At 47.5% G+C, this 12500-nt stretch overlaps 1 protein-coding gene across 1 annotated transcript; it reads right to left on the bottom strand.

Moving 5' to 3' along the window:
• Positions 1-885: 885 nt before the first annotated feature.
• LOC127486900 (putative NBPF family member NBPF5) lies at positions 886-11523 on the bottom strand. The gene is made up of 10 exons (XM_089336777.1): positions 11338-11523; positions 9578-9677; positions 7500-7714; positions 6428-6476; positions 5374-5588; positions 4124-4178; positions 3703-3869; positions 2265-2373; positions 1080-1135; positions 886-974 (listed from the first exon to the last, which is right to left on the bottom strand). The coding sequence occupies exons 1-10, from the start codon at positions 11510-11512 to the stop codon at positions 886-888; spliced, it is 1230 nt and encodes a 409-aa protein (XP_089192903.1). The 5' UTR covers positions 11513-11523.
• Positions 11524-12500: the final 977 nt, after the last annotated feature.

Below are 12500 nucleotides of genomic sequence, written 5' to 3' on the forward strand. Positions count from 1 at the left end.
ACATGGTCTCACCAAGGAAAGGTGCCTGCTGATCTATAGCACTGGGGGGACAACTGTCATTGCCAATTCTACTCCAGAACACTGAGAAACAGGGAAGGGCATCAGGATTTCTTGCTTTTCCTACTGAATGATTTGATGAGTGAAGGTGCCTCAAACCCTAAAGATTCCTGCTGAGAGAAAGTGTAAAACCTCATCGAAGCTCAGATTCAAGGAAATTGGACTTTTCCTCTGCCTCCCAACCCCCATGAAGCAATACTTCAGGGCTCCTACTCAACAAGAGGCACTCTGCCTGTGATGACATGAGGGACCCCTCAGCCTCACTCAGATACTGAATAGATTCCTGTCCTGGTACAAGGTTATGGAGGCTTTGCATGAGAATAAAATGCTGAGTTTAGACACTGGATTAAAACTACAGACCTCATATGAGCACAAATCAGTGCTGTAAAGCAGAAGATGAAAACCACACCATGGACACAGGTGTGGGACTGGACTGCTGTGGTTAGCACCAAGCTGCTTCAGAGAAAACAGAGTCTGCTGACCAAGGATACCTAGTGTCAGATAACTAAGGAAACATTGTACAGACTGCCAAAGCTTTAAGCCTGAGAAGTTTGGAGGATGCTGTTTACAATTGCAACTGTTGCTAAAATTAAGAACATCACAGTGACTTGTTAAAGACCTCTCCAAGAGAGATGGTGGTGGCTCAGTGGTTGCCATCATGCCTTCCCATCCCCTCCTTCACTGTCTTGACGTCAAAAGCTGCACCTTGAAAGTGGGCCTGGTGACAGCCAAGGGATTCCCCCGTTGGATGACTATGAACAAACTCCACCCAAAAGCCACATCCAGACTGAGATAAGTGCCCAGGGCCTGAGTGCACAGTGGTCTGTCTCACCCAACACAGGTGCAGCAACCCAAGACTACAGAGGCCACCTGGGAGAGCAGTGGAGTGTTCCTGTTCACAATGGAGCACTCACTGTCTACAAGAGCAGAGCAGACAGGCTGATTCTCCAGTGAGGACCAGGTGCTCCTAGAATGGGACCAGTCAGAAGCTTCTGGAAGAAGTACAGGAGTCAAACACGTACCGTGAGAGTCTTGTGAGACATCTTGATCTTCAATCTCTGGAATCTCCCTGATGAGACTGGAGGGAGGGAAAGGTGGGTGAGAATCATAAAGGGAACAGAAAGCCGCTTTCCAAGCTGTTCCAAAGAGGAGGCTTCCAGAAGAGGCTGGGCCGAACAAGGGGCAACCCACAACTTTGTCCCTATCTGGGGAAGAATGACTACTAACGGTGTAGACAGGATGCAATGTCTTCCATTTGAGGAGGCTCCTTGCTGACCACCTGGAGTAGACGAACTGAACGTTATCACAGGGCAGTGTTCATGTGAGGAAAAATGAAGTGCTCATAGGAAGCACGTGGCAAACAGAAAGCCAGGTAAAACAGAAACACCACTGCCTTCACTGAGAATAGTAAGTATGTGTAGATATATAATATTTACACATGAATCAACCACAGCCAAATATTAAATTTTATTAAATCTATGTGTGCTTGTAGACTTCTTTATGCTTATTTGTACTGTTTGAAGTGAATGTAAAGTCAACAGGCAAACAGAACTCTCATCTTCTTGGAGAAAGAGTGTTAGGTTTGAGGTGATAGGTGAGTAGCAGAGATATTGAAAGGATATGGAGACAGAAGCAGAGAGAAACAGAGGATTTCCTCTGTGATGAGGTCATTAGGGACTCAGCCTGGAGAAATGACTCTCAGTTGGTCCACTAGTACCCATGAGTATTTGGAAAATGAAAAATGGCTTCAACAGATTTATGTAAATTACATGCAGAGTCAATGAATTCCCCTTTTGGGATAATGGAGACTACCACGGATTTAGCCTTCAGTCTTATTCTCAGTGCTGAGGCACTAGTTTCTGTCGGGTGGTTTAACGTGATGAATGGGGGGCAGAGAAGCTCATGAGAAGAGGAGACCTGTGAGCAGCACCCTGCCCTTCACTGCACACAAGAGGGGCAATGATGGCAAGGAATCCCTGGAGAGGCTCCTTCATGGAGTCAGCTTGCTGCAGGTCACTACATGGAAAAGGTAGGGAGAAGTGGAAACCCAGACTAGTACCCTAATGATGGCAGACAGCAGTGCTGACTGGGTACCGCAGGGTTGGCTCAATGGATGGGAGATGCACAGTGGCACTGCTCTTCTTCTCTGGACCTGGAGTCTGCCCGTGTCAGCACTAAGCTCACTGCCCAGGGTTCCTAAGACTCACCTGGTGTGTGACAGGGCTTGTGTTTCCTCTTGCACTTCATCATTGTCATGTTCCTTTTCTGCAAATGAATTCAAATAGGCACAGTCATCCAGGATGATCCCCTCAAAGCCTGTACAATGTGCTGTCCAGCACTAGCACAGCACACCAGTATCCTCAGTGTCACTGCCGACTCCTCAGATAGGAATTGTCTAGAGGGTGGAGGTCATTTCTGGGGGAACTAGCTTGTTCATTTTTCTTTGACACATGAGGTAAACCTCCCTATTCCTCCAGCCATCACACCAATAGTTGCTGACCTGATTCCCTACAGAAATGAAACAAATTTTCCCAAGTGTGGGTGCTGTGGCATAGCAGGTAAAGCTGCTGCCTTTAACCCCAGGATCCCATGTCAATGGCGGTTCAAGTGCTGGCTGTTCTACTTCTGATCCAGATCCCTCTGATGTACCCGGGAATGCAGTAGAAGATGGTCCAGTACTTGGGCCCTGCACCCACATAGGAGACCTGGAGGAAACTCCTAGTTCCTCCCTGGGCCTGGTCCAATCGATGCCATTGTGGCCATGTGGGGAGCAGACCAGAGTATGCAAGAGTTGCCCCTCTTTCTCTCCCTGTTTCTCTCTCTAATTCTGCCTTTCATAAGGTAAAATCAAATCTAAAATAATATTCTCTGGAGTCGCTTGGTTCCTAGTGTGATTCCTTTCCATGAGAGGAAGTGCAGTGCCCATGCTTCTCAAACAAGCTATCTTGGTAGTTTGTGGTTTACCATATTTTGTGCATTGAGGATAAGATAAAAGGTGGAACAGGTGAATTTTCAGTTCTGGGTATCAGAGTGCATGTGTGCAGCACAAGAGAAAACTTGGCTACTCATGAAATCTCTAAGCACAGGTCTCAGACTTGCAGCCTGGGGACACACTACTAAAGGAATGGCAGAACATTCTGTACGTGTGGTAGGTGAAATGATGCCAATGTTGAAGGGACAGACAACGTGGTTGGGTTCAATGAAGCAGGGGGAGTATCTTGACTGCAATGGAGACGAGCATGCTGCTGGCTCTGACAGGAAACAATGTCACATGACAGGGATGGGGAATGACTCCTGTGTTCAACACTGCAGGGGGCAGAGGGGTCTGCTTCATTAGGAACAGACGGCAGAGACAAGCATGAGATGTGCTGCTTAGGTGGGTGTGCATCTGTGACATTCTTCTGGCAATGACTGAGCACTGGAATCTGAGTGACAAAGCCACACAAGGAATGGGAGGACAGCAAGGCTGGATGGGCCAACCACACCTGTGCAACAGACTGGTTGAAAAAGAACAGATGCTGAGAACGTCTCAGACCATCCCATGTCCAGGAGCCCTCTCAGTCAGGTGGCAGTGATGAGTACAAGGATAGTGCGGGCTCCTTGGCAAGCAGAGGGGGTTGTATCACCTCACAGTGGGGGACTCACCATTTGCATCTGGAGCAGAGAGCATGTCCTGCTGCTCCAGGGAGCACCAGCTGCTCCACGTGGAATGGTCAAGCTCAGAAACAACTGGAGAAATCAAGGGAGTGAGGTAGCACTCATCCAGCGAGTCCTCTGGGTCTTCCTGCTCTTGCTCCTCTGGGAGCTCCCTGCTGAGATGGGAGGGCAGAGACACTGAAGACACGCATCACAGGTACAGAAGTGACTTTGTCATCAGACTACAGGTTAAAATATGTGAGGGATTTTCAAAGGGGGAATATAGAGGGAAACAATGCAAAAGGGAACATTATGAACAGAGCCATTTCATCATTGGCTGAATGTTCCAACTGGCTCTAGTCACCAGTTTCTCCAGTATTTTGATTCCCTAGTAGTCCATACTACACTGTCTGCTCTGCCTCCGAGTTACCTGGAAGTGTGTGTGACAACTTGCTCTTGTACCTCCACTTCGTGATATTGATTTTCTGCAAACAAATTCAGAAAGATTGACCAGGTTAAGCAGGTTTTAGGTCAGATATGGGTATCCAATGGCCACTACTACCAAGGGGACAGATTGTTCTCGTGTGAGAACAGGAGACTGTGACAGAAATCCTCAAGGAGGACTAAGTCAACATCAGGAGATGGGCTGGGTGAGCCATCCTGGGCAAGGGTCAAATCTCCCTGTTCACAGTTGGATCAGCATCTCAATAACCTCTGTCCAGAACCCTTAGAAACAGCCTGCAATGGTCCTCAGGGATTCTAAGCTCACAGCCCAAGAACTTCCTAGGAGGCAAACTGCAGTTGTCAGGCTGCTCTCATTAAAGGACCCAGGTTGCTGACTGTGGAGAGGAGGTAGAACACTGGGAGAGAGCTATGCATGGAGTCTGCATGCCCTGGAATTGAAACCTGTTTGATGCCACACAGAAACTTGGCTATTCTGAGTTGCTCATGAATAATCTCCCTCTTGTCTATGGGAACAATACAAGCAATTGAAGAGCTCTCTCCCCAGGCCCTTTAGGATTTATGTATCTAAAATCTAGGAGTGTTGCTATAGTACTGACTCATCCTATCAGACTGATCCTGGTGAAAAAGGGTAGAGGAGTTTCTATAGAAGGCTGAATGAACTCCATAACACATCACATAAATAAATCTATGCGGTTATAGAGAAACATTGAACCTTGATTTTTTAGGGACGTTCCTGGATTCAGCTATGTTTTTTGAAATGCACAGGAAGTACAGTATAAAAGACTTGGTTTTGAGATGATTGCATAGCTAAGATAAGCTGTCTTAAAGGAGATAGAGACTAGGGATGGAAGTAGGGAAACTAGGATCACAACTTGGCCCACACATGGGAAGTGTTACCCAAAGCCTGCATGGGGATAGAACTCCAGGGATGCAGTAGCAGAACAGAATGATATCACTGCAGGTGACAGCAGGCATGATTTCTAAGTTAGAGTGTCTGAAAGGCACTTCCTACACAGGGCCTCTGTATGTTCCCATAGGCTAGGGTGCAGTGAGACAAACAGCATCTGAGGGGAGGGAAGCTCCTTGACTCTCCTGATGTCTATGTTCAGTGCCACAACCTGGACCCCGACTGAAACCAACTTGTGTCTGCAGGGCCTGTGCTCAAAAGCAACCCTCCACCTGAGAGCCATTGTGTACAAAGAATGGAGAGGCTACCTGGGAGAACGGTGACAGGTTCTTCTTTCTTGTGTGAACAAGCGTGTTCCATATCTACACCTAGCACACCGTGGGTGTCCTCAGCATCAGGAGACATTTGCACAGTGCCCTCAGGCAGGCAGGAGTCACTCGGCAGGTGGTCAACAGCACCAGTGATAGATGTTTCCTGCTGTGAACTTTGTGGGGTTTCCATTTCATCCACTTCCAAGAGCTCCCTGAGAAGCCAGGTGGGATAAGGATGACAGAGATGAAACCAAGAAGGAAGACACCAGGGAGTTGGCTGGTTTGGATGGGGTGCATAAGGGATCGGTCATGGACAGCATAGAGGTGGTTCCCCCCACTCTGGACACCGTGTGGCTGCCTAGGGGAAGAGGGCCTGGGAAGAGATCAGCCTCTGCTCATCACACTCAATACACAGCAGCTAATGAGGAAGCAGCCTCCACTGTCGCTGCATGGCACAGTCACAGCACAAGCACACATTGACACATTGACAGCTGCACGGGCTGACACCCTGTGCTCAGGTGGGGTTGTTGCAGTGTCCTGCAGCCATGTGATCAAGGTCCTAGGGGCTTGGCAGATTCTAGAGATGTGCTACCTTCTGGGCCTTCTCTTAACCAAGTCACAGGACAGCAAACATGGTTTGTAGAGGTGCTTTTCTGCAGTTGAACCTGGCTGGATTCTTCCTAACTGCCCCCTTTGCCCATTGCCTCTTTGCTAGTTTTCTCTGATGAGAACTTCAGCTAACCCTGTAGAAAGCAGATGCGCATCTTCCTCTGCTTTTCCAGAAAGCAGAGAACAGGGGTTCCCTTTGTGTGCAGGCAACACCTAAGGCTGTGAGTTCATGATGGATCCTATCAGCAACTAGGACCAGGACAACAGACACCTACTTGAACAGGGGGATTTCCTAGTTGGCAAGGAAGGACTCAACACAATCTGCAGTTGTGTTTCTGTGTGCGTCTCAACTCCATGACTGTCTCGGCCCCTTTTCTGTTCTTTAGGAGACCCTGTGCATCCTTCACCCATTTGTTGCCAGCTCCTAATCATTCACTATTACCTGTCAGCAACAGGTCCTTGTGCTGGTGTTTCCTCCTCTTCAATATTTTCTGTAAACAAATTCAGGAATGTCCAATCAGATATTATCACCCCCCCACTACAATCAAGGTGGCCTCTGTGTGCATATGAATATCTACATATGGGATAACAGTGGACAAAAACTTCAAATGTTCTGTGTTTAAAGAAACACCTTGCCATTCTCTTGTGGTCCATCAGGCTTTGTGTCTCTGCACTTGGAGATCAGAACCATGGCAGATTCTGCCTGAAACTAGGCCAACATCCTTTGCTCTCATAACACTGGAAGCTTCTCAAGCTTCCCTGGAACTTCTGCCTGTTATCCCTCATCCTGCCACTAGTGGGAGTCCAAGGCATGGGTTCTATGTTCCCATGGGTCTCACAGAGAACCTCCATCTGTCATGAAGAAGCAAAGAACCCGACTTCCATCCCTCCCTCACAGGCCCTCCATGTTTTCTCTGCTGTATCATTAGAGGAATTTCTCTCTGTGTTACGAGTTCCCTTCTCAACAGCTTTCCTCACTGAAGTTCTACTAACTCTAGTGCCTGGTCTGGACTCCCAGGGAGAGGAGGGCCTTTGTCCTATTGGGAAACGTACAAGCAACAGTTTCCACCTTTGATGGTTACATCTGCTCTGCCCCAGATTTTGGTCCATCTAGTGAATGAGGAGAGAGAAATCCTGGGTGGAGAAAGCAATCACCTGTCTACCATTTGAAAACCACACTGAGCACAGAGCTGGAGGCTTCCATTCAACTTAGCTCAGTGACTGTGTTCAGCCTAACAGCGGCCTCACTTCACAAGGTCTTTCTGGTCTTGATATGAGGATGGACCCTGCCTCTTCCCCCAAAGGCCAACCACAATCAGTGAAGGGAGGAGAGCTTTGGGATACTGCACACTTGAAAGACTTCTCTGCCCCTACCTGTTTTTCCCAAGCAGCACCAACCTTGTCATGGCGCACATGTTCAGTACCAAGAAGAGCTGAGGCAAATGCCCATGGCAGAGAGATGAATGCATCTGAACCCCTGAGGCTTCTCACATGACAGCCTGTGCCCAGCTTACCTGCTCCAAGCAGGTCCTCAAGGCTCGCTGACAGCCGGACAGCCTCAGTGAGCAGTCGTCGGAAGCCCTGCCCCGTACAGGTCTCAGGGTCATGCACGGTGAGCACGTCCTTCAGGTACTGCTGCAGGATGTGGGCTAGATTTCTCCCCCTTTGGACCTTTGGACGTAACTGGGAAAGTTCTTGGTCCTGATCTTCAAGGATGCCACAGCAATGCCTAAGGTGCAAGCGTGGAGAAAGTTCTAGATAGGAAGGGATGAGTGTTAGGTTCTCTGTGTTTCCACAGATTTTCATAACAATGCCTTATAGAGCCCTCCACCAGCATCACCACTCAGGTTTGGAGAAATACCTGTGCCAAGAACAGCAAAGGGCAACACAAGGCTTTGCTCCCACTTTTAGAGAAAGATCTTGTCACAATTCCTGAGATTCTATTAGGGTTATTTTCTATCAACAGTGCAAGGATTCTTCCTTCCTCGTCTGCCTTCATAAAGGTGCTAATTCAGTTCCTCCTTCCAGCCACAGGCATTTCCATGTAGGAAGACACACAGTGTACAGTGCAGTGACTGGGAACCATGGTGCACGCAGGGGTTACATGGCAAGAAACAAGAATAAAGGTTTGGCAGGGCCAAGCTAAGCATCAGTCTTCTATATCAGGAGGTGATGGTGACTAAGGGTAAATGAGGATTGATTGCAAGGTGACCAAACAGAGGAGCCCAGCACCCCCTCCACCTCCCCTGAGAAGACCCAATGCAGCTCCATCTTGAGGTCCGTGCCCACAGAATAGCACCTCCACACTAAGGGAACCATGAGCACATGGGAGGAAGAGAGAACAGGCATAGCACCACCTACAGAGGACCAAAGCTAACTGGTGACTGGATTCCCAGAAACACAGCCATGGGGATTTCCTGTTGCAGAAGAGAGAGTAAACAGGAGGGACCCATGGGAGCCCATCCACCTGGACACCTTACTTACAGACTCTCCCACTTGCAGCTCTGAATTCAGATTCCTCTGCTCCCTTCTTGTTTCATAATGTCTGAGACACAGGGCTTTACTGTTACTCTCTGCCCTTGTTTGGCACAGGCTGGCTCAGTTTTTGATTTGGGCTGCCCACTAGTGAAACACATCCCCACCTGCCTGCCCTACACAGAGAGCCTTCCCTGAGCAGCTCAGCAGACCTGGGCTGCCTTGGCAGGTGCTTTCCATGTGTAGCTTCTTGGTCAACATGGACTCCATGATGTCTTTTATTATTATTATTATCTATTCATACCATTTTATTAGGGAAATAGTAATTGAGGAGGGAAAAAGATATTTTCATTTTAATTTCTCCTGAAGGGAGAATTTTTTCAAAGTCCCTATTCACTTTTACTTTCATAGTAAAATTAATTTTTACCATTTCTTTCTAAAAATTTATTCATTCATTTATTTTAAGGAATATACATTTCATAAGACAACTTTAGGGATATAGTTATTCTTCTCCCAATACCCAGGGTACCACCCACACTCCCAGCCCAGCTCCTCTTCCCTCTCTTCTTCTCAATCTTATTCTCCATTAAGATGCATTTTCAATGAACTTTGTACACAGAAGACCAACTCTATATTAAGTAACAATTTCAACAATGCGCACTCACACCCACCCAAGAATAAAAACTGTTTGAGAAATGTTTCATTGTAACTCTCTTTTAATACAACTCATTGAGGACAGAGGTCCTGCATGGGGAGTCAGTGCACAGTGACTCCTGCTGTTAATTTTACAATTAGCGCTCCTCTGTATGTTGTCAGGGACCACACAAGGCTCATGACATGAGCTGACTAGACTATGGAAGCATTTTGAAAACTCTGTCTGTATTTAGACAAGGCCATCAGCAAAGTGGAAGTTCTCTCCTCCCTTAGAGAAAAGTGCATCCTCCTTTGATGGCCACTTCTTTGTCTGGGGTCCCACAGTGATCCTACATGGAGAACATTGTTTGCCACAGTGCCTTGGCTTTCCATACCTGAGATGCCTCAGTTCTCCCTTCTGAGCTGCCCCACCAGAGACACCCACACACCTCCCCACCTGCCAGCCCCACACAGACACCCTTACCTGAGCAGCTCTGGGACCGTGGGCTTCTCTGCCAGCGGCTCCTCCAAGTGGAGCTTCTTGGTCAGTATGGACTCAATGATGTTTTTAAACTTCTCACAATCTGGGGAAAGACAGACACACAGAACTCAGGGAGGTGCTTTTGTAGTCAGTGCCTGCTGAAGCCCCAAAGAACTCCAGGGCCAGGCTCCAGATTGGGGGTTTCACATCTGTATTTCATCACCTCACTACATAGCATCTGACCTTTCCTATTTTTAAAAGATTTATTTATTTATTTGAAAGGCAGAGTTACAGAGAGACATAGGCAGAAAGAGAGAGAGACTCCATCAGCTGGTTCACTCTCCAAATGGCTGCAAGGTTGGAGCTGTGCCAATCTGAAGCCAGGAGCTAAGAGCTGTTTCTAGGTCTCCCATGTGGATGCAGGGGCCTAAGCATGTTGGTTATCTTCTACTGCTTTTAGGCCATAGCAGAGAGCTGGATTGGTAGTGGACCAGCCGGTATTGAACTAGTACCCATATGGGATGCCAGCACAGCAGGCAGAGGCTTTACCTGCTGAACCACAGCACTGACCCTGCTATTTCCCAATAAAATGAGAAAAAAGGACTTCAAAGATACAGAAGGTGACTTGACAATGTGATTCCACTGGTGTTTACAGAATCAGAGTTCCCAGCCCCTGAGCTCAGACTGAATCATGAGCCACTGGACTCAGCAAGTCTTGCAGCCTCTCAGGTCAAACAGGAACCTGGGGCACGAAGTTGTCACCTTTTGTATGTTTGGGAGCTTGATAAGGGTGTAGGACTGTTTACTTGCATTGGGAGATTTCAAGTGTTTGTTATTTCAGACTTAAGGGACCATCTTTCATGGAACTGTGTAGAGTACAATGTATAACAAAGTAAGGCCCTGAGGCAATATGGCCCAAGAAAAAGTATAGTTCCTGCTAAATTAGAAACAGTACAATAAGGGCCTCATGGATTCTGTTGATCTTGAGCAAGGAACCATCCTTGGAGTTGTACAGGAAAGAAGGAGCACATATTGTTGTGACAATCTACAGAGGCAGGAATTATGATAGCACCTATGAATGGGAGAGAAATCCAAGTTACAGAGAAGGTGGGCAATGGGGGCACCCAGGTGAGTGGCCCTGATTCCCCCCTACACCCTGTGCTCCCACTCCCAGGTCTCAGGCACCATCTTCCTCTTCTGGAAGAAGAACTTGTACTCCAGGAGCAGGACTTTCTCCCAGTGGGGAGGCTGTGTTGTGAGGGTGTTCCCATGGATACCAGAGTTCCAGTGCACAGGAGACTCTCTGTCTCTCTGGAAGCCCATCCTGCTCACTCTGAACACATGTCCACTTCTGGACCTAGGACAGTGCTTTGCCAATGGAAAGTCAACAGAAGCTTGAATTGAGTGAAATGTGTTAGCCCCAGAAATGAGGCCCACAGTGATGGTATAAGGCTGCAGGAGCTGACACAGACAGGATGATCATAAACATGCACTCAATATGGTGGAGCCTGAGCCTGAGGACAACAGGCAGCTCTATGCCTCATCAGGAATCCATGACAGATTCAGCACTCCTGTCACCCTACACCTCACTGCTACCTTGGAAAACTTGTGAAACCCTGTGTGTCAGCTTGGGAGTGTGGTCAGGAGGAAATTAAGTTCAGCAAAAAGAAGGCAACAATCACGTAGTGAGGTAAACCATTTAGTTCCTCAGGAGAAGACACAGGACAATCATCACTGTGGTGAAATGACCCGAGAGAACTTACTGTATTTTTTCAGCTCCATGGCCAGGGCAAAGTTTGTAGCCTCAGCTATGAGAAACTTCTCCTGGAGCTCCCAGCAGTCCTGTTGGCTCTTTGCCAGCTGGGATCGCAATTGCTGGCATTCGAGGTCGTTCAGTTCTGCCACGGGATCTGATGCAGGGCTGTGGGATCCTGCCATGCTGATGGTGTGTCACGGCAGGACAACAGGGGCTGGGGAGAGGAAACCCAAACACAGGTGCGGGTCAAACAAATGACATCCAAGAGTTTCAGGTAGGCTTGAGGGGTGACAATAACAGTCAAGCTTCACTTACTGATGTGAAACTCCTGATCCACAGCCCGACAACACTGGGAAGTTCTTCTCTGGACAAACAAGGATAAAACTGTCAAAGCCTAGATTGAAGGCACTGCCTGTAGCTCAGTCTCTGCTAGGACTGGCTGTTGTGTGGCAGCTAATGGTCTGCCGTTGCCATCGCAGAATTAGAAGGTGGAGCGTGTCACGGAATCTTTGGAACTCTGCCTTCCAGGGCCTAAGCTAGGTTGAGGCACAAGACCCCCACTGGTGGGGACAACCTACCCATCTGCCAGTCTCATAGTTATAGATCCTGCCCTGACACCACAGACCGTGTCCCCAAATCACCTAAGCATGTATCGCTAATATAGTCATGTATGTGTATGAAAATATCAAGACAGAAAATGTGTCCCAACAAGCCTTCCTTTCTCAGGGTTGTTAGGAAGTCACCCCACCTGCTGTTTAAAGAGATCTCAAGGCTTTTCTACCTGTTTGAAATGGTGTTTTTAAGCTTCCATCATAAATGGGTCATTTTATTATCTTAGAAAGGAATTTTGAGAGCTCTTTTAGTTCTCTGGATAGAATTGTTATATCAGGTATGTAATTTCAAAATGTTTTCTCCCTGTGTTGGCCTGTCTATTCATCTTCTTATCAATGAGTTTGAACAGAAAATTTGAACATATTAATTTGAACATATTTGAACATATGGAAATGAAAATGTTCTTGGTTTAATTATACTTATTTGAGATGTAAAGATGCAGATGAAGGGAGACATACACACAGAGAAACACAACCAAAGCTATGTGTTACATTGCTATTTCACTCCCCAAAAGCATGCAACACTCAGGCTTGGCCAGGGTGACACTTAGTGTGCAGA

This window comes from Oryctolagus cuniculus, chromosome 7, assembly GCF_051225735.1.
Source record: "Oryctolagus cuniculus isolate XC-2025 breed Fujian yellow rabbit chromosome 7, ASM5122573v1, whole genome shotgun sequence".
Lineage (NCBI taxonomy): Eukaryota > Metazoa > Chordata > Mammalia > Lagomorpha > Leporidae > Oryctolagus > Oryctolagus cuniculus.

What these genes read in the sequence shown, in the direction of transcription:
- LOC127486900 (XM_089336777.1), bottom strand. Translation starts at nt 11,512, where the DNA reads ATGGCAGGATCCCACAGCCCTGCATCAGATCCCGTGGCAGAACTGAAC. An exon ending in ACGGTCCCAGAGCTGCTCAG is followed by an intron (nt 7,715 to 9,577) that starts GTAAGGGTGTCT and finishes CTTGCACCTTAG; the next exon opens with GCATTGCTGTGGCATCCTTG. An exon ending in ACCTGTCACCGTTCTCCCAG is followed by an intron (nt 4,179 to 5,373) that starts GTAGCCTCTCCA and finishes ATTTGTTTGCAG; the next exon opens with AAAATCAATATCACGAAGTG.